The sequence below is a fragment of the Mustela nigripes genome, chromosome 3 (genome assembly GCF_022355385.1).
Source record: "Mustela nigripes isolate SB6536 chromosome 3, MUSNIG.SB6536, whole genome shotgun sequence".
Lineage (NCBI taxonomy): Eukaryota > Metazoa > Chordata > Mammalia > Carnivora > Mustelidae > Mustela > Mustela nigripes.
In genome coordinates, this window is record NC_081559.1 from 92,360,640 (window position 1) to 92,381,512 (window position 20,873).

The following is a 20,873-nucleotide window of genomic DNA, read 5'->3' on the forward strand; positions in this document are numbered from 1 at the left end:
AATTTTTAATATTATACTTTAAAATCCAGGAATCCAGGCAGAAAATAAGTAAAGAAATATTGGCATTAGACTTGTTAGACAAAACAGACTTTATAGACATATACAGAACATTGCATCCAAAAGCAACACAACACACATTTTTCCTCAAGTGCACATAGAATATTCTCCAGGATAAATCATATGTTAGGCCACAATACAAGTTTTACTAAAAGAATACTGAAATCACATCAAGGATTTTTCTAAACACAACAATATAAAATTACAAGTTACAAGAAGAAAACTGGAAAATTGACAAATATGTGAAAATTAGAGGATATGCTACTGAAAAACTAGTAGGTCAAAGAAGGAATAAAGAAAATTTTAAAAAAATACTCTGATTCAATGAAAATGGAAATACCTACAGCAAAACTGAAGAGATGCAGCTCAAGCAGTTCTAAGAGGAAAGTTCATAGTGGCCAATGCCTATTTCAAGGAACACAAAAAACCTAATAACCTAATTTTACAACCCAAGAAATTAGGAAAAGAGCCAGTGAAGTCCGAAGTTAAAGGGAATGATATAACAAAGACCAGAGCAGACATAAATGAAATAGAGACTCAAAAGAGAACAGAAAAGATTAATGAAACCTACAGCCAGTTCTTTGGAAAGATAAAATTAACAAACCTTTAACTACACTCAAGAAAAAGATAAGACTCAAAATAAGAAATGGAAGGGGAAACATAACTGGTATCACAGAAATACAAGGGATCTTAGACTACTCTGAACATTTATATGCCAACAAATTGGACAATATATAAGAAATGAATAAATTTCTAGAAACACACAAACTACCAACACTGAATCACAAAGAAGTAGAAAGTCTGAAGAACAGAAGAATTACTGGTAAGGAAATTGTATCAGTTATCAAAAACCTCCCAGCAAACAAAAGTTCAGGACCAGATGGTTTTATTGGTGAATTATTTTTTTTTCTTATTTATTTATTTATTTGAGAGAGAGTGAAAGAGAGCATGAGAGAGGAGAAGATCAGAGGAAGAAGCAGACTCCCCATGAAGCTGGGAGCCCTATGCGGGACTCTGGAATCATGACCTGAGCTGAAGGCAGCTGCTTAACCAACTGAATCACCCAGGCACCCTCACTGGTGAATTCTATCCAACATTAAAAAAAAAAAAAAAAAAAACCAAAACCAAACCAAAACAAAACAAAACAATGCTTCTCTAATTCTTTCAAAAAGACAGAAAAGTATGCTATGGTGAGTGCTGTGAAGTGTGTAAACCTGGTGATTCACAAACCTGTACCCCAGGGACAAAAATATATGTTGATAAAAAAATTAAAAAGTTAAAAAAAAAAAAAAAAGACAGGAAAGGAGGGAAAACTTCCAATCTCATTTTACAAGGCCAGCATTACCCTGGTATTAAATCCAGGTAAGGGCAACACATTTAAAAAACAAGCTAATATATCTCATGATCATAGATGCAAAAAATCCTCAAAATATTAGCAAACTGAATTCAACAATAGAGTAAAAGGATCCTATACCATGATTAAGTCACACTTATTCCAGGAATGTCAGAATGGTTTAATATCCACATAGTCAATATAATACACCATATTAACAAGGCCAAAGATAAAAAGCATATGATCATCTCAATAGATGAAAGAAAAATAAATAAAATATTTGACAGAATACAACATCCATTGAGGATCAAAACTCTCAACAGTGTGTGTGTAGAGAGAATGCATCTTAACATAATATAAGCCGTACATGACAAGCTTATTGCTACCATCATTCCTAATGATAAAAAGCTGGAAATTGTTCAAAGATCAGTAACAAGACAGGATGCTCACTCCTACTAATTTTATTTAACATAGTATTAGAATTCCTAGCCAGAGATAATAAGCAAGAAATAAAAGGTATCTAAATTAGAAAGAAATAAAACTGTCACTATTTGCAGATGCAGGATTTTACGTATAGAACACTCTAAAGACTCAACACAAAAAACTGTTAAGAACTAATAATTCTGGTGAATTTGCAGGATACAGAAATTCAATATACAGATCTATGATCAGCTGCATTTCTGTATATATACACACTATTATTAAACTACCAGAAAGAGAAACAATTCCATTTATAATTACATCTAAAGAATCAAAACCGAGGAATTTAACCAAGGGGATGAAAGACCTATAAACTGAAAACTGTGACACTGATTAAAGAAATTGAAGAATAAATGGAAAAATATTTTGTGCTAATGGACCAGAATTGATATTACCATGTCCATGCTAATCAAAAGAATCCACATATTTATTGCAATCTTTACCAAAATTCCAATGGCATTTTTCAAAGAAATAAAAAAGAAGTCCTAAAATTTCTATAGAACCACAAACATCCCAAATAGCCAAACTAATTTTGAGAAAGAGCAAAGCCAGAGATATCATGTCAAATATTAATGTCAAACTATACTACAAAACTAATCACAGTAGTGTGATCTTGGCATTAGAAGCAGACTCATCAATGTAACAGAATAGGTAGCCCAGAAATAAACCAACACTTATACAGTTAATTTATGACAAAGGAACCAAGAATATACTATGGAGTAAGTATAGTCTGTAATAAATACTGTTGGGAAAACTGTACAGCCACATGAAAAGAATAAAACTGGACTACTATTTTAAAGCTACACAAAAATTAATTCAAAATGCAATAAATACTTAAATAGGTAATACCTGGAAACAGAAAACTACTAGCAGAAAATAGGTGGAAAGTTTCTATAAATCAGTCTTTGCAATAATCTTTTAGGATTTGACACAAGAAACAAAAGCAATAGAAGCAAAAATAAACTACGGGGACTATATCAAACTAAAAAGACTTCTGCCAAGCAAAGGAAATGATCAACAAAATGGAAGGAACTTATAGAATGGAAGAAAGTATTTGCAAGTCATATCTGATAGGAGGTTAATAACCAAAATAAAGAATTCATACAACTCAGTAAAAAACAAAAAAAACCCAAAACACACACGCACACAGAAAAAGGAAAAGAAGGGAAGTTGGTGCAGCCACTTTGGAAAACTGTGAAGATTCCTTAAGAAATTAAAAAAAGAGCTACTCTATGACCTTGCAATCTTGCAACTGCACTACTATGTATTTACCCCAAAGATACAGATGTAGTGAAAAGAGGGGCCATCTGTATCCCAATGTTCATAGTAGCACTGGCCACAATCATCAAACTGTGGAAAGATGCCCTTCAACAGAAAAATGGATAAAGAAGATATGGTCCATATGTACAATGCAGTATTCTGCCTCCCTGAGAAAGGATGAATACCCAACTTTTTTTTTTTTTTTTTATCAACATGGACAGGACTGAAAGAGATTATGCTGAGTGAAATAAGTCAAGGAGAGAGAGAGAGTCAATTATCATATGGTTTCACTTACTTGTGGAACATAAGACATAACACAGACGACATTAGAAGATGGAGAGAAATGTGCTGGGGGAAATTGGAGGGGGAGACAAACCATAAGAGACTGTGGACTCTGAGAAACAAACTGAGGGTTTTAGAGGGGAGGAGGATGGGGGTTGGGTGAGCCTGGTGGTGGGTATTAAGGAGGGCACGTATTGCATAGAGCAATGGGTGTGGTGCAAATATAGTGAATTTTGGAACACTGAAAAAAAAATTAAATTAAATTAAAAAAAAATCCAAAAACCCAAATTAGGAAGTGGGCAGAAGATCTGAATAGACTTTCAGACAGATAGATGGCGAACAAATACAAGAAAAGATACTCAACATCACTCATTATCTAGATGTAAATTGTAGCCACAACAAGAAATCACCTCGCATCTCTTAGAATGGCTATTATCAAAAAGACAAGAAATAACAAGTATTGGCAAGTATGTGGAGAAAGAATACTTGTGCACTGTTGGTGAGAATGTAAACTGGTTCAGGCATTATTGGAAACAGTATAAATGATTCTCAGGAAATTAAAAATAGAACTATCAATGATTCAGCAATTCCACTTCCAGTATTTATCTGGGAAAAAAAAAAAAAAAGAAAACACTAACTTCAAAAGATATGTGTGCCTCATGTTCACTGAAGACTTATTTCCAATAGCAAAGCTACAGAAGTATCCACTGACAGTAGATAAATAAAACACAATGGAAAGGTACAACAGAGTATCACCTAGCAATAATAAGAAAAAAAAAAATCTTGCTATTTGTGACGACACAGATGGACCTTGAGGGCATTATACTAAGTGAAGTAAGACAGAGAGAAGGACAAATACTGTATGAGCTCACTTATATGTGTGTGTGGCACTATGCTAAATGAAGTAAGACAGAGAGGACAAATACTGTATGAACTCACTTATAGGTGTGTGTGGCAGGGGGGAACTACCACCACCAGTGATGAACACACACACACAACTCAACTCATAGACATAGGAAACAGACTGGTGGTGGTCAAAGGTAGGGAATTGGGAGTGGGCAAAATAGGTAGAAAGGAACAAACTTCCAGGTCTAAGTAAGTCATGGGGATGTAATATACAATAGATTATTAACTGTTTTGTACATTAGAAAGTTCTAAGTCTTAAAACATCACAATTGTAACTATGTATGTTAATTGATGTTAGACTTAATTGCTCCAATTTTACCATTTATATATAAATACTGAATCATTGTGCTGTATGCCTCAAACTAACCTCTTGTATGTCAATAAAAATATTTTTTAAAGCTTGAATTATATTACCTCCTTTTCTTTTCACATATGATTGTATTAAATTAGATCCATACTCCTTGCTTTGTCCCCCAAAAGATTCTGCCTACTTGTTCTACCTCATTTTACAGAATTCTCTCACTCCCAATAGTAAACCACAGAGCTTCCTTTGTTTTTGTTTTTGTTTTTTTCCTTTTTTTTAAAAGAAGATTTTATTTATTTATTTGACAGAGAAACAGTGAGAGAGAAAATACATGCAGGAGAGGGAGAAACGGGCTTCCTGCTGAGCCGGGAGGCCGATGTGGGGCTCTATCACAGGGTGCTGGGAAAACAAAGGCAGACGCTTAGTGACTGAGCCTCCTGGGCACCCCAAGCTCCCTCAAATTCCTGATAGGATTTTTTAAGAATTGCACTGATGTTATAAATTAATTGTAGAGAAACTTGACATCTTCAGAATGTCAACTCATCCTTTGCTATGAGCATCTTTTCTCTCCCATTTATTCACATTTTTAAGTGTCCTATAAGGTTTTTTTTTCCCTGTTTATAAACATATATTTTGAATCACCAGGTTTACACACTTCAAAGCACTCACCAAAGCACATACCCTCCCCAATGTCCATAATCCCACCCACTTCTCCCAAACCCCCTCCCCCCAGCAACCCTCAGTTTGTTTTGTGAGATTAAGAGTCACTTATGGTTTGTCTCCCTCCCAATCCCATCTTGTTTCATTGATTCTTCTCCTACCCACTTAAGCCCCCATGTTGCATCCTTTGTTTTGCTGGCAGAACTTCTTTCATATTTTATTCCTTTACTCCTTAGAACATGCTTATTCCACTTCCTGAAATGGTCTCGTATATACTTTTCATGTGGTGGCTTCTTTCTCCTACTTCTTTCTTGCACTTCAAATTTTTGTCACTTCAGCAATGACAGTCTCTTCCACAAACAGTGTTGGGAAATGAAACAGTAACATGCAAAAGAATGAAACTGGACTATGAATACCCAACTTTTCTATCAACATGGACAAGACTGGAAGAGATTATGCTGAGTGAAATAAGTCAAGCAGAGAGAGTCAATTATATGGTTTCACTTATTTGTGGAGAATAAGAAATAACACGGAAGACGTGGGGAGATGGAAAGAAGAAGGGAGTTGAGGGAAATTGGAGGGGGAGATGAACCATGAGAGACTATGGACTCTGAAAAATAATCTGAGGGTGATGAAGGCGCAGGGGGTAGGAGGTTGGGGGATCCTGGTGGTGGGTATTATGGAGGGCACGCATTGCATGGAGCACTGGGTGTGGTGCATAACAATGAATTCTGTTACACTGAAAAGAAATTAAATTAAAAAAACTGAAAAAAAAAAAGAATGAAACTAGACCATGATCTCACACCATACACAAAAAAATTCAAAATGGATTAAAGACCTAAATGTGAGACCTGAAACAATAAAAGCCTAGAGGAGAACACAGACAGTAATTTTTTTGACATTGGCTATAGAAACTTCTTTCTAGCAATGTCTCCTGATAGAGGGGAAACAAAAGCAAAAATAAACTATTGGGACTTCATCAAGGTAAAAAGCTTCCGCACTGTTAAGGAAATAACACTACATAAGCCACCTTCAGAAGGGGAGAAGATATTGCAAATGACATCTCTGATAAAGAGCTAGTATCCAAAATATAAAGAACTTCTAAAACACAGCATCCAAAAAATGAATAATCCAATTAAAAAATGGGCCAAAGACATGAATAGACATCCAGATGGCTAAAAGATGCAGGCAAAGATGCTCAACACCACTCACCATCAGGAAAATACAAATCAAAACTATGAGTTATAATCTCATACCTGTCAGAATGGCTAAAATGAACAACAGAAGACACAGGTGTTGGCAAGGATGTGGAGAGAGGGCAACCCCTCTTGCTATTGGTGGGAATGCAAACTGACACAGACACTCTGGAAACCATACGGAGGTTCCTCAAAAAGTTAAAAATAGAATGACCCTACAATCTGGCAATCCTACTACTAGGATATGTAACCAAAGAATACAAAAACACTAACTCAAAAGAATACATGCCCCCTGATGTTTATAGCAGCACTATCAACAATAGCCAAATTATAGAAGCAGTGCAAAGGTCCATGAATTCATGAATGGATAAGGACGATGTGGTATGTATGTATGCATGTGTATGTATATATATGTATGATGGAATGTTATTGTTCCATTTGCAATGACTTGGATGGAGCTAGAGAATATTATGATAAGCAAAATCAGTCAGTCAGAGAAAGACCTACCACAGGACTTCATTCATATGTGGAATTTAAGAAACAAAGCAAGTGATTAAAAGTGGAAAAAAGGAGAGGAGAGAGGGAGGCAAACCAAGGAATGCACTCTGAACAACAGAAAACACTGCTAGTTACCAGAGAGGAGGTGCATGAGGTAGAAGGGAATGGGTTAAATAGACGATGGGGATTAAGGATTGTACTTGTAATGAGCACTGGGTACTGTATGGAAGTGTTAAAAAAAAATCACTATATTATATACCCAAGAATAGTATTACACTGTATGTTAACTGGAATATAAGTAGAAACTTAAGGGGTGCTTGGGTGGCTCAGTTGGTTAAGCACCTGACTCTTGATTTTGGCTCAGGTCATCATCTTAGGGTTGTGAAACAGAGCCCCACACTGGGGTCTGCACTAGGTGTGGAGCCTGCTTAAGATTCTCTCTACCCCTCTACCCCTCCGCTCCTCAGTGTGAGCACATGCTCACTTTGTTGCTAAGGGAAAAAAAAAAAAAGGAAAAACTTTAAAAAAGGTAAAAGAAACTAGGATAGCTTTGGATTTTATCAGAACATTTAAAATTGGTGTGCAGAAGGAGAAGAATGGCAAAAAGTAGGCAGAGTTTAAAGAAACAAAAGCTGAGAACTTCCCAAACCTAAGGAAGGACTTACATATACATATCCAGGAAGCTGACAGAAGACTCCATTATCTCAATGCAAAAAATACATTTTCCAAGAAACATTATATTGGAACTGTCAAAAAAAAATTAGTCAACGGTAAAGAATCTGAAAGACAACCAGGGGAAAGAAGTTACTTAAAGAAGCCCCTTTAGGGCTGAAAGATAAAAACTGTTAGCCAAGAACATGTGAGCCGCAAGTTATCTTTCAGACAGGAGGGAGAAATAAAGGCTTTCTCAAACTAAGAAAAGTTGAGGGAGTTCACCACCAACAGACTCACAAAAAGTGCTGAAAGGGATTCAAGGTGGGATGAAAAGACACTAATCAGAGAGAGGAAAACATATCAAAGTGCAGAACAGTTTGATAAAGTTGAAAAATAGAAAGCAAACTCTGCTAGAATGCGTCTTAACCACTGAACTACAGTATAAAAGTTGAAAAATATTATAAATCATCATAGTGACTACAATTTGTTGAAAAGCACAAGGCATAAATCATAAAAGAGGTAAACTGCGCATCAGATATATACAAAGGAGGGATGAAAGATAGAGAATCTATAGGCACATGGAGATTAGTCATCAACACGAAATGGACAGTATTATCTGTGAGAAGTTTTAAGTAAGCTTCGTCGTAACTGTCGAGCAAAAATCTGGAGTAGATTAATCAAAATAAAAAAGGGGGATACAGAGTATATCATTGTGGAAAAGTACCAATTTACAAGGGTAGGCAGAAAAAGGAAAAATACCCTCGAGATACACAACAAGAAAGCAAATAATAAAATGGCAGTGGTAAGTCCTTACATATCAATAATTACTCTAAGTATAAATGGGTTGAATTCAATCAAAAGGTACAGAATGGCTGGATAGAAAAACAAGACAATCATATGATATGTACAGGAGACTCATGTCACCTTTAAAGACACTCATACACTCAAATTTTGAGGGAACAGAAGAATAGATCTCATGCAAGTATAAACCAAAATAAAGTAGGAATAGCAATACTTTGAAAAAATAGACTCCAGGCCAAAAAGCTAAAACAAAAACAAGAAATAAGAAACCAAGATTATTTAATAAAGGAGTCAATATATCAAGATGTAATATTCATAAATGCATACACATCCATTATCAGAGCCCCTAAATGTATTAAGTAAATACTAACAAATGTGAAGAGAGATATAGACAATTATATAAAAACAGTGGGGGTAGGGCACCTGGGTGGCTCAGTGGGTTAAAGCCTCTGCCTTCGGCTCAGGTCATGATCCCAGGGTCCTGGGATCGAGCCCCACATCGGGCTCTCTGCTCAGCAGGGAACCTGCTTCCTCCTCTCTCTCTGCCTGCCTCTCTGCCTACTTGTGATCTCTGTCAAATAAATAAAATCTTTAAACAAAACAAAACAAAAAACAGTAGGGGAGTTCAACACCACACTGTCAGTAATGGATAGATCATCTGAATAGGGGAAAAAAAAACAAACCAAGGAAATGCTATAATTGAACTGTATTTTAAATCAAATAGACTTGACATATACAAAACATTCCATCTAACAGAAGAATATAGTTTCCTCAAGAAAAACTGAAAGGTTTCCTTTTAAGAACAGGAAAAGACAAAATTGCCCACTCTCACCTCTCTTATTCGATACAGTACTAGAGGTCCTAACTGGAGAAATTAAATAAGACAAAAAATGGCATCCAAATCAGAAAGAAGTAAAATTGTCACTATTTGCAGTTGATAATTTGTGTATAGAAAATGTCAAAGACTTAGCCAAAAAACTATTGAAGTTAAGCAATTTCAGTAAAATTTCAAGATATAAAAAAAATTTACAGATATCATTTATGTTACTATACACTAATTATGAAGCATCTGAAATATAAAACTACCCCATTTGCCATAGCACCAAAATAAACAGTAATAAATTTAACCACGTGAAAGATCTATACAATGAAATCTATAAAACTTACTTGAAAATAATGGAAGTAGATACAACATATGGAAAAAAACAACCTGTGTTCGTGGTTCTGAAGCATTTTGTTTAAATATCCATGCTACCTAAAGCCTTCTATAGAATCAATAGAATCAATGTAATCTGTCAAAATTCAAATGTCATTCTTCACATAAAGATAGAAATGGAACTACCAAGGACCCCAAATAGCCAAAGCATTCCTAAGGAAGAACAAATATGGGAATGTCACATTTTTTAATTTTAAATTATACTACAAAGTTATTGGAATAAAAACAGAATAATATTGGCATAAAAATGAAACGCAGACCAATGAAACAGAATTAAGAGCTCAGAATAAACCCATGCATTTTTTCCTCAAGAATTTTGATGGATTCCTATCTCACAGGTCTTTCACCTATTTAGAGTTTATCTTTGTGAATGGTTTAAGAGAATGGTTGAGTTTCATTGTTCTGTATATAGCTGTCCAATTTTCCCAGCAACATTTATTGTAAAGACTTTTCCACTGCATATTCTTTCCTGCTTTGAGCTGAGACGTCCTTCAATGGATAAATGGATAAAGATATAGTCCATATATATAATGGAATATTACTCAGCCATCAGAAAGAATGAATACCCAATATTTACATCTAATGGATGGAACTGGAGGAGATAATGCTAAATGAAAAATCAAACAGAAACAATAATCGTATGATTTCACTTATTTGTGGAACATAAGAATAGCATGGAGGACATTAGGAGAAGTAAGGGGAAAGTGAAGGAGGGAAATCAGAGACAACCATTAGAGACTATGGACTCCAGGAAACAAACTGAGGGTTTCAGAAGGGAGAAGGATGGGGGGATGGGTGAGCACAGTCATGGGTATTAAGGAGGGCATGTATTGCATGGAGCACTGGGTGTTTGTTATACGCAAATAATGAATCATGGAACATTACATAAAAAACTAAGGATGTACTGTAATGTGACATACATAACAACAACAACAACAACAAAAAATCCAAACAAACAAACATGCATTTTCAGTGAACTAATACTTGATAAGAGAAGAAATAAAACTTAATGGGGAAATGGTTTCTTCAAATGGTGTTGGGAGAACAATGCAAAACAATGAAATTAGACCCCTGTTTTACAGCACTCCAAAAATTAACTCAAAATATATCAAAGCCTTAAATAAAAAACCTGATACCAGGAATCTCCTCGAAAAAAATGTTTTAAAGAAGCTCTTTAACACTGTTCTTGGTAATGTTTTTCACAGGTCACCAGAGCAAACAAAACAAAACAAAACAAAATAGGAATACATCAAACTTAAGCTTCTGCATAGCAAAGGAAACAATCAAGAAAATGAAATGGCGACAGAGCTAATGAGAGAAATTTTTTGCCAACCATCTGATAGCAGGTTAATACCCAAAATATATAAAGAACATTTTCAATCTAACTATGAAATAGGAAGAGAAACAATTTCCCAAAGACATCCAAATGGCCAAGAGGTACAGGAAAAGATGCTCAACATAACTAACCATCAGGCAAATGCAACTCAAAACCATGGTGAAATAACACCATAACCATTAGAATGCTTTTAATTAAGAAAAGAAATAATGGGTGTTGAGGAGGATGTGGAGAAAAGGGAACTCTTGTACACTCTTGTGGGAATATACATTTCCTCAACCACTCTGTTAAACAATATTAAAGTTACTCAAAAATTAACCGATCTACTATAGGATACAACAATCTCACAGCTGGGTATATACCCAAAGGAAATGAAAATAGAGTACCATGTTTATTGCAACATTTTTCACAATAGCCAAAACATGGAAAAATCTTAAGTGCCCATCAACAGATGAATGGATAAAGAAGATGCGATCTATATTTGTTAAAATATATCTCGTATTAAAAAATGAAACATTTGGCCAAAGGAATGATAACCTACCATTTATGACAATGTGGATAGACCCTGAGGACATTATAGCAAGTAAGGTAAGTTAAAGAAAGGCATGTACTGTAGGTTATCACTTATATGTGGAATTTAAAGAAGTCAAATTTGTAAAAACAGTAGAATGGTGGTTATCAGGAGAGGAGGGATGGGGTGGAGTGGTTAGGACAGATATTATCAAACTGTTTAAATTTATAATGAGTAGTTCATAAGTACTAGAGATTTGATGCACAGTATAGTGAATACACACACCAATTTTGTATTATAATCAAACTTGCTAAACGACTGGTACTTAATTATTCCAACCACTAAGAAATAACTCTGTAATGTGATAGTGATGCTAATTATCACTACAATGCCAATCACTACCATATGAATAATCAAACGGACATACTATAACCTTAAATTTACACATTGGAAGTCAAATATATTTCAATGGGAAAAAGGAAAATCTAGTTTTGGAAAATGAACCAATATATATATAAAAACCAAAAACAAAAATTAAAGTCAACCAGTTTTGGCTTCCATAAAATGGGTCCACAGCTTGCTTCTGGTGTGTATAATGTTTCTCTGAGTCAAGCTACTGAAGAAAATTTTTTAGAGTAACCCAGGAAGCAGAGCCAATGATATCACCAATTAAAGGGTTATTAAGCCTTAGGGTGTGTTCACAAGATGATACAGGCATATCTTGAACAGTTAATCCATTGATTATGAAGACAAACTGTCATTTACCTGACTTCTATAACAAATGAATTCAACTCACCATAATTATTATTGAGAAAGCTTATTAAAACAAATACTTTGATGATAGAGACCAAATCTTTTTTCCTCCTAGAGTTTGCCAAACATGAATTCTTTCATATGCTCTGTAAAATTCCTTACCATTTTAGTCTTACAAAAAAAAATATACAAACTAGAGTTTGAAATTCATTATGTTACATTGTAATCACTAATCTCAGCATCCCCTATCAACCTTCATCCCGACTAGATTGAGTCTCATTCTTTTCTCCATTCACCCTTCTTTCAAATTCTCCCAAGGTTCAAAAAAGGCAGTCTTCTCCTTGATTAACAGCTCACAAAATTCTCCCCGATGGCTTTTTTCTACAGTTTTATTCTATTAGTTTGGGCATACTTATATAGTGCATTGCAAAACACTTTAAGTCAATGTTTCCATTGGCAATTTGTCAACTACCTTAGAAGAAATCCAAGGCCTGATGCTTTCTATGCGTATGATCAGAGCACCAAAGACCACCACAAAATATATTTTGTATTAAATACAGCTTTTCTAATGAAGTAAAGCAACTGCACTCGTCCACAGTTAACTAAGTGGTCAATGGTAAAGTATAGAGTTAGGAGAGTCAAAGATCCAAAATAATCACATTCCAAATAATCAGTAAAATATGGACACATATATTCCAAATGCCTATATTTTATGAAAGGCAGTGTGTTATTAACAAAGGAAAACTGAAAGAAATATTATAGAACAAAGCTACTAATTCTAGACTTGGATACACCTCCTGGCTATATGTGTATATTCCCATCTCCTTATGTTCCTCCTCATCCATTTCCTTACCAGAGCTGCTGCAGTGGGAGGGGTCAACAGGTCTTCCGTTTTTATCAGAGCAGGCTATTGCTCGAAAGCGCAGGCCTTTTCCACATTCTTTGCTGTCTCCTTGTACCCGATATCCTCGTTGAGACTCCCTTCTGCCTTCTGGAAGAATGCAATCTGACCAGTTTCCATAAGGCTGAGATATAAATACATCACAAGGGCACAGTTCCGTTTCTATGAGAGGGTACAGGTCAGAGTCCTGGCATTTCTCTTTCTTCCTGCTTTTCCCTGTTTCAAAAACAAAATAAAACAAAACACTGATATATTAATTTCCAATCTGTTTTGTTGAAAGTCACATTATTGTCTTTACTAATGTTTATTTACTAAACATCAAATAAAATATGGCCTTCCCCTGCCCTTCTCCACAATGCCCCCCCCCTTTTTTTTTTCCATGAAAGCAAATCCTAGGACAATGGAAGCAATTCTCAAAGCAACTGTGAAATTAAAGTTAATTTGAGGGGCGCCTGGGTGACTCAGTCTGTTAAACATCTGCCTTTGGCTGGGATCAAGCCCCACATCAGGCTCCTTACTCAGCAAGAAGCCTGCTTCTCCCTTTCCCTCTGCTTGGTGCTCCCCCGGCTCATATACTCTGTCAAACAAAATAAAATAATAATAATAAAGATAATTTGGAAAAAATTTAAAAATGGTTTATATTGGATAGAGGCAAAAATAAAAAATAAGAAACTGAAAGCTGTTTGCTACAGTGACTCAACAGCTGGAAAGTTTTTGTTTATATGATTTTCTCTATAACTTGTTGGTAAGAACAAACAGATTACTTTGTTTTCCTGAAAATTAATGGTTTCCAGGGAAACCAACAAAACACTGGAAATAGTAACATCCTGTCATTTTGATGTGCGTTTTTGGAAACAGTTTATTTATTCAAAGAACAAAATGATATCTCATCCAATGGCCCTGGAGTGAGGCTAGGTGCCACTCGGGGTGAGAATGACAAAGTTGAACTTATTTTGGTCCTTGCTATCAGGCAGCTCACAAATGCTGACACAATAGAAGGAAATAAATGGTCAAATAATGTTGGGCAATTTAATCTGAGAAAAAGTTATGACTTCCACTTTGAAAGACTTTTTTAACCTAAGTATTCTAGAATATGACTTTACCTTAACCAATTGACTTTGATGGAGCTTTTAGCTGTGAACCTGTCTTTGAGTAATGAGAATGCAGAATATTTCCCATTGCTGAGTACTTGATAATCATGTTTAATGGGATTTCAAGTCCACATGTAACTTGATTCAACTTTCCTGCCAACACACTTCTGCTAGATTCCTAAACGTTTTCTAATAGATCTGATTATATTTTGTTTCATGATTAATAAGTCATCAGCTAGAGTCTTGGCTGGTTATAAAAAAAAATATGCAGTAGGCTGCTTTATTGGTCTTATTCCCAGTGTTTATAGGGGTTTTAGAAAAGCTTGATTTAAGCTGATGCATGGGATATTACCTCATTGTCAAAGAATTTATACACAATTTTATAGTTGTTGCCTGGATGACTGGCTCTATGGTCTGACATGTTGCTTACGGTCATAATAAATAATGATTCCTGCAGGGTCTGAAAGATGTTGCTGGAGCTTCAGCCATGCCACTCTCTCTCTCTCTGGGAGGATGTATTCACTTGCATTTACCATTAGGAGCACTTAATGAGAAAATGTTTGAGAAACACAGTCTTCATGGTGGTGAGAATTTACTGGTTGAAAAATAGGTCTATGTGTGGTTTCTTCCTACCAATACCCAGCATATTGAAGTCTCTGGCACTTCTTAAACGTCTCCATCTCTTCAATTTCTATTCTCTTCTCAACTTAAGCCTGGATTCAGAGTCCACTTATTTCTTGACACTCTACTTACTACTGACAAAGTAATAAAACAAATGAAGCCCTGGAATGTCTCTCTACGTTACCCTTCAGGCTTAATCATTCAATGATTGTTGAGAATGTTGATAACACCATCACTGTTGAAATAGTCTTCCCAAATTCCATTGTACCTTGTACCTTACCTCACCCCCGCAATCCCTCTGGGAAGATCACATTTGTTTGTTACATTATTTCCCTTCTCTACATCTCTTACATCTCTTAACTGATGGGCCTTCTCAGGGAACTGTCCTAGGTTCTCTTCTTTTCTGATCCGTTATCTTCACTCATGAGTTTAAAGGACCCTCTATATCTCTTAAATTCTTATTACCTCCATTCTAGGTTTCTAGCTCAAGCTTCTGAGCCACAGACTAGAACCTAAATGGCCTATCAAACTCAACCTGGCAAAGTCATACTCAACCTCTTCACACCTGGGCCTTGCTTTCTTCATCTTCATTTCCCAATTATCTCAAGAAGGCCAAGTCAAAATCTAAAATGCCACGTTTGAATTCTATTATACTATCTGCATCTATCTGTTTAATGACAAAGATCTATCATTTTAAATGGCTATCTCTTGAATCAGTCCTTGTTTCCATTCTGACCAATACCACCCATATGTAGCCCATCTCCAAATCTCTTAAATCCCTGCAACACCTTCTTCCAATATTTTATAGCCATTGTACTTCATATTCCCCCAGTCTTCTGCCCACACTGCAACTAGAAGCAGCTCACAAAGATGGAAATTCGATCACATGATTTATCTACTTAAAACTCCTCATTGACTTACCATATTTCATAGAATGAAGTCTAGACCCTCTGCTATGGTCATCAAGGCTCTGCGGTACTGAGGCCATTAGGACCTGCCTCCTATCTAAGTTGTGTCATTCTGCCTCTGGCATGTGACAAGCTAGACATACTGCACATCTTTCAGTTCCTAGAGATTACTCATTGGTTTCTGGCCTTTGCATTTTTTAATTACTTTTAATACCATAATGTTATTTGCCCCAGGGGTACAGGTCTGTGAATCGTCATGCTTACACATCTCACAGCACTCACCATATCACATACCCTCCCCAGTGTCCGTAACACAACCACCCTCTCCCTACCGGCCTTTGCATTTCTTACGCCAAAAGTTATCTTAAGTTCCAACCTCCCTCCATGGTCTAGTTAATGTCTACTTGTCCTTGAAGTCCAAACTAATATATTACCGTTGCCAGAAAGCCATTCTTGAGACTCTTCATCTCAGGTATGTAAAAGGTACTCTTCTGTACTGTCCTTACTCTGCCTATCACAAACTGCCTTTCCAAGTATGTTCGCTCCCCAGTTTTTGGAATTTGTAATTATGCTACCTTAGATGGCAAAATGGACTTTGTAGATGTGACTGGGATTATGGGCCTTGAGAGGAGATTATTCTGGATTATCTGGGTAGGTACAACCTAATCACATGTCTTAAAATTAGAAAACCTTTCCTAAGAGATAGTCACACATAATGTTACTGAACTTCAAGATGGAAGAAGAGTCATTAGCCAAGGAATATGGATGGCCTCTAGAAGCTAGGGGGAAGGAAAAAAAAATACATTTTCCCCTAGAGCCTCCAGAAAGCCATACAGTTCCACCAACATCTTGTTTTCAGCCTTTTGAAACTGAAGTTTGTTTTAGACCTACATAACTAGGAGATCATACATTTATGTTATTTTAAAGCCACTCAATTTCTGGTAATTTGTTACAGCAATAAGAATTTAATGTAGCACTAATACAACAGCTTTTGTCAGAAATTCTATATTGTGCTTTAATTGTAATAAAATCTCTATCTTCCATTATACTATAAACTCTTAAATTAGGATCATGTCTATTCCCTAGTAGTATTCCTAAGGCATAGCATGCATAAGTGATCAAGAAAAATGTTCATTAAGAAAAGGAGATTTTAAAAAGTGTGGTAGGGGGAAAAAGGAAGACAAAAGGAGTAAGTGAGAGCAAGAAAGAGAAGGAAGAAAAATATTCGTCTATAAGGCAACCAAAAGTTGCTGGCAGAACAAGTATTCTGTATGAATATATGCGCTCTCTGTATTTGGGATAACCTTAAATAGAGGACACCACTGTTTGAGGATGGATTTGAGTATGTTAATACAGAAATGGTTCTCAAGAAACAAATTATTAGTGGTTCTTTACTTTGATAACATAGTAAAAGAAAAAGAAAATCAGTATTAATCTTTGGATCAAGAACTAGTTTACTACTAAAACAAGTTAACAAATACACACACAAAAACAACAATAGCAAAAAAAAAAAAAAAAAAAAAAAAAAAAAAGATGGGGCACCTGGGTGGCTCAGTGGGTTAAAGCCTCAGCCTTTGGCTCACGTCAGGAACCCAGGGTCCTGGGATCAAGCCCCGCATCAGGCTCTCTGCTCGGCAGGGAGCCTGCTTCCCTTCCTCTCTCTCTGCCTGCCTCTCTGCCTACCCGTGATCTCTGTCAAATATATAAATAAAATCTTTAATAAAAAAAAAAGAAAACCAATCCCTAATATAATTGTAAAGACATTCCCCCCCTTAAGTGAGATGGAAATTTATGACTTTTGTTTCAATAACATAAAACTATTAAATATGTTTTATTAAATATGTTTTATTTGTCCAGTTATTTTACATATTAATAACCTAAACCAATCTATCAATAGATTATTTTCAGCACTTATAAACAACTGCTATAATTAACATTCAATCCAAAACCTTTGATGATATAGTTTAGGTACAACACCCAAGACATCCAGATACTGAAGTTTCATGTTAAAAATGGAAAAGAGAAAAACACTAGATGGTCCCTTATTCCATGGAGTAGCTTGTATTTTTGTCTACATGCTTCTTTATGTGTCTGTATTAAAGAGAATCACAGTTTTATGGTCTAAGTCCACCTTTTACTACCATTCATGTAAGAGATTGATTTTACCACCAAACTACATGTGAGAGACTGAAATACAAACATAGTACCACAACAATAAAAAATGTCTTAAGTAAAAAATTTCGATTCACTACTGCCTACTGCACACTCAGTGATACAGAATTGTTGTCCACCCCCCCCCAAATCTCATGCGGTTCATGAAATTGACCAGTTGGTGTCTCCAAGACATGAAGACACACAGATCAATTACCCAGCAAAAAGCATAACCAATAATTTAGAAAAATTCTAAGTAATTTTTTTTTAGTAGGAGTAATTCTTGGGATAGAGTTTGGAGAAAAATGTACAATGGTTCTTTCAATATTTATGTAAAAAGTGTATTTTAAATAAGCCTAATGCTTACTTAGTTTTGACAGTTCAAAATAAACTGTACTAGTTCAATAAATATCTTAAGTTCTTCTATATTCCCATGGTCAACTTGCAGGTATAAAATACTATTAGTACACTCAAGAACAGAAAGCTGGCCAGTAATTAAATCCTTGTTTTCCCTCTAAAGGATATTCTCATCCCAAAGATGGAGAATTGCCAGGATGATGGCTTCTGAAGCCTTACACATGAACGTGCACACCAAGTTTTACTGTTGCCGGTGAACTTGAAATTACTCCTGTCAAACACATTCCACCCCGTTATATTCCCTAGAAGAACTTTTTTCATCTTAGAAACACAAGCAGTGTTGCACAAAGTTATGTATTCATAGATTTTTGTAGAAGAGAACACAAAGTATAGCATATTTTTTGTTTCTATTTGATTAGAGTTTACCTACTCATGAATGGGCTTCTGATTTGTGTGTAGAAACCCCGTTACAGGCTCTCATCGATTAAGTAAATCCATTAGAGTTAAATTTAAAACATAATCTTGTAAGCCATACATTCAAACAAGGGGAATTTGAAACTGAGAGAATTAGCTCTTGAACTTCTTGTAATAACATATGGTCTTCTGTGCTTAATTCGTCAATGTCAACAACAATTATATTATCCCGATGATTATTTTGGCATTTTTCCTTTGGGCTTTTATTACCTAAATTAAGTTTTCTGCATATTCAAATACAACTAAAAGAAACTGTGGGATATTTATCTAGCCAAGAAATACAATATACTATACTGCATCAATAATTTGTACATTATAGGCAAAAATTGCCCCAGCACCTTCATTCATCTATTAATTGATTTTATATCCATTAAATTGCATGGATGTAAACAGAGCCAAAATAATAGACCACAAAAGCAGAACCTACATATATAATTTGACTTATGTCTTACAATTAAAATTCTAAAATGTCAAATTGTTTATAAAGTAATGGCAAAAGAGAATGATCTAGATTAGATCTGCCTATTGAGGCATTTTACACATTAGTCACTGCTTTCAGCCCTGCCAAGATCCTGGCATGACCACATACCAGAAATTTTGCCATTAACTACTCCAAGGTAGCAGGTGGCTATGTTGCCATTTACCACTGTAAAGGTTATAAAACCATATAGAGAGGAACTTCACAGCTGTAGAATGGTTCACACCATTCATTTCACAAGTATTAATTTAGTACATATTATGTGCCAGGAATAGGTGCATTAGATGCATAGCATCAGGAAGGATAATTTTTATGACCATTCTAAAGTCTATCAAGGGCTGAGAAAAGGAGAGACCCGATATAATCTCTAGTATTCCTGAAGTTTCCATTCTCTTTTGCAGGTTCAGAAGTGCATCCCTGTCTGAAGCTAAGAAATGAAAGGTATACCCTACCTGTGAGCTGTCGCCGTCGACTTCGGGTTGTTTCACAATTTGTGGAGCAGGGAGTAAACTTGGACCAAACCGTGAAGGTGCAGTCATCTCGACACGGGACTGTGCATTCTTGTACAAGGGGAGGCATGCCATTTGTCTGCTTGAGGCATTCCATCATTTCTGCCGACTGGTTATCATCAGAGACACAGGAGACCGCTTTAAAAAAAAAATGAATTCTTTTGTTATTATTTTGATTAAATCAATCTGTTGCTTGTACTTCAACAAAAGAGCAGAATCCCCCAATGTCTGAAAATTTGGTTAACACTGTGATTGGAAAAGGTGTTCAACACCGCTAACCTTATTTCTCTCTGGAAATTAAACGTTTAAGGTTGCCAGTGGGGGTATCTGAAGATTTAATTGGTTTCATTATTAATTCAATTTGGTTGCACTGACAGCAACCAAAATAACTTCCAGTAATTTATTGTACATAAGCTTGTGAGTATCTGATCTCTAGGGATGATCTAAAACTAGGAAAGAATGTGTAAGAGTAAAACGAGGACAAAAAAGGGACAAGACCATGAATATCATGTGAATTGTTCTTTGATTTTAATTTACTTCTCTTTAATTTACTTCTCTTAATTTACTTCTCTTTTTTTATTTACTTTGATTTTGATTTACTTCTCTTTAAAATACTTCTATTTTTGTTATATTTGTTATATATATTATTATATATATTATATTATATATTATTATATAATTTTATATATTATATATATTTGTTTTATTTATTATCCTTATTAACATTTCAGGAGAAAATTTTTAAATTTTTTCAAGTAAGGCATAATCTATCCAGGTAACTCCCATTACAGATATCAATTTCAGATAATTCAAAATTTATTTCACAAACTTTAACTAGAAGGTCTCTAGTCATACCATAAAACTAATAATCTTGAGGTAAAGAACTTAAGAAATTTTGTAAATTCTGTATTTGATTCTTTAAGCTAGTGACTTTTTATTCATTTATACAGGGTATTTTCTGTATCTTTTATTCACCCTAATTATGAATTTTGTAGGGATCTTTGTAGCCTCTAGACCCATACTGGCACTACTGACATTTTAGGTTGGACACTGCATAGGTATTTGTTTCTTGTGTGCCGGAAGACATTTAGCAGCATCTTTGGCCTCTACCTACTAGATGTCAGCAGCACATACAC

The 20,873-nt window shown here is 35.3% G+C and overlaps 1 protein-coding gene across 1 annotated transcript in view; it reads right to left on the reverse strand.

Moving 5' to 3' along the window:
- Positions 1-20,873, reverse strand: part of THSD7B (thrombospondin type 1 domain containing 7B) — a 717,646-nt gene that overhangs the window by 200,253 nt on the left and 496,520 nt on the right. Inside the window, exons 12-13 of the mRNA XM_059395498.1 lie at positions 19,681-19,875; positions 13,101-13,364 (exon numbers count right to left, since the gene is read on the reverse strand). Of these exons, the coding sequence (XP_059251481.1) occupies positions 13,101-13,364; positions 19,681-19,875 (459 nt within the window). The remainder of the gene's footprint in view (positions 1-13,100; positions 13,365-19,680; positions 19,876-20,873) is intronic.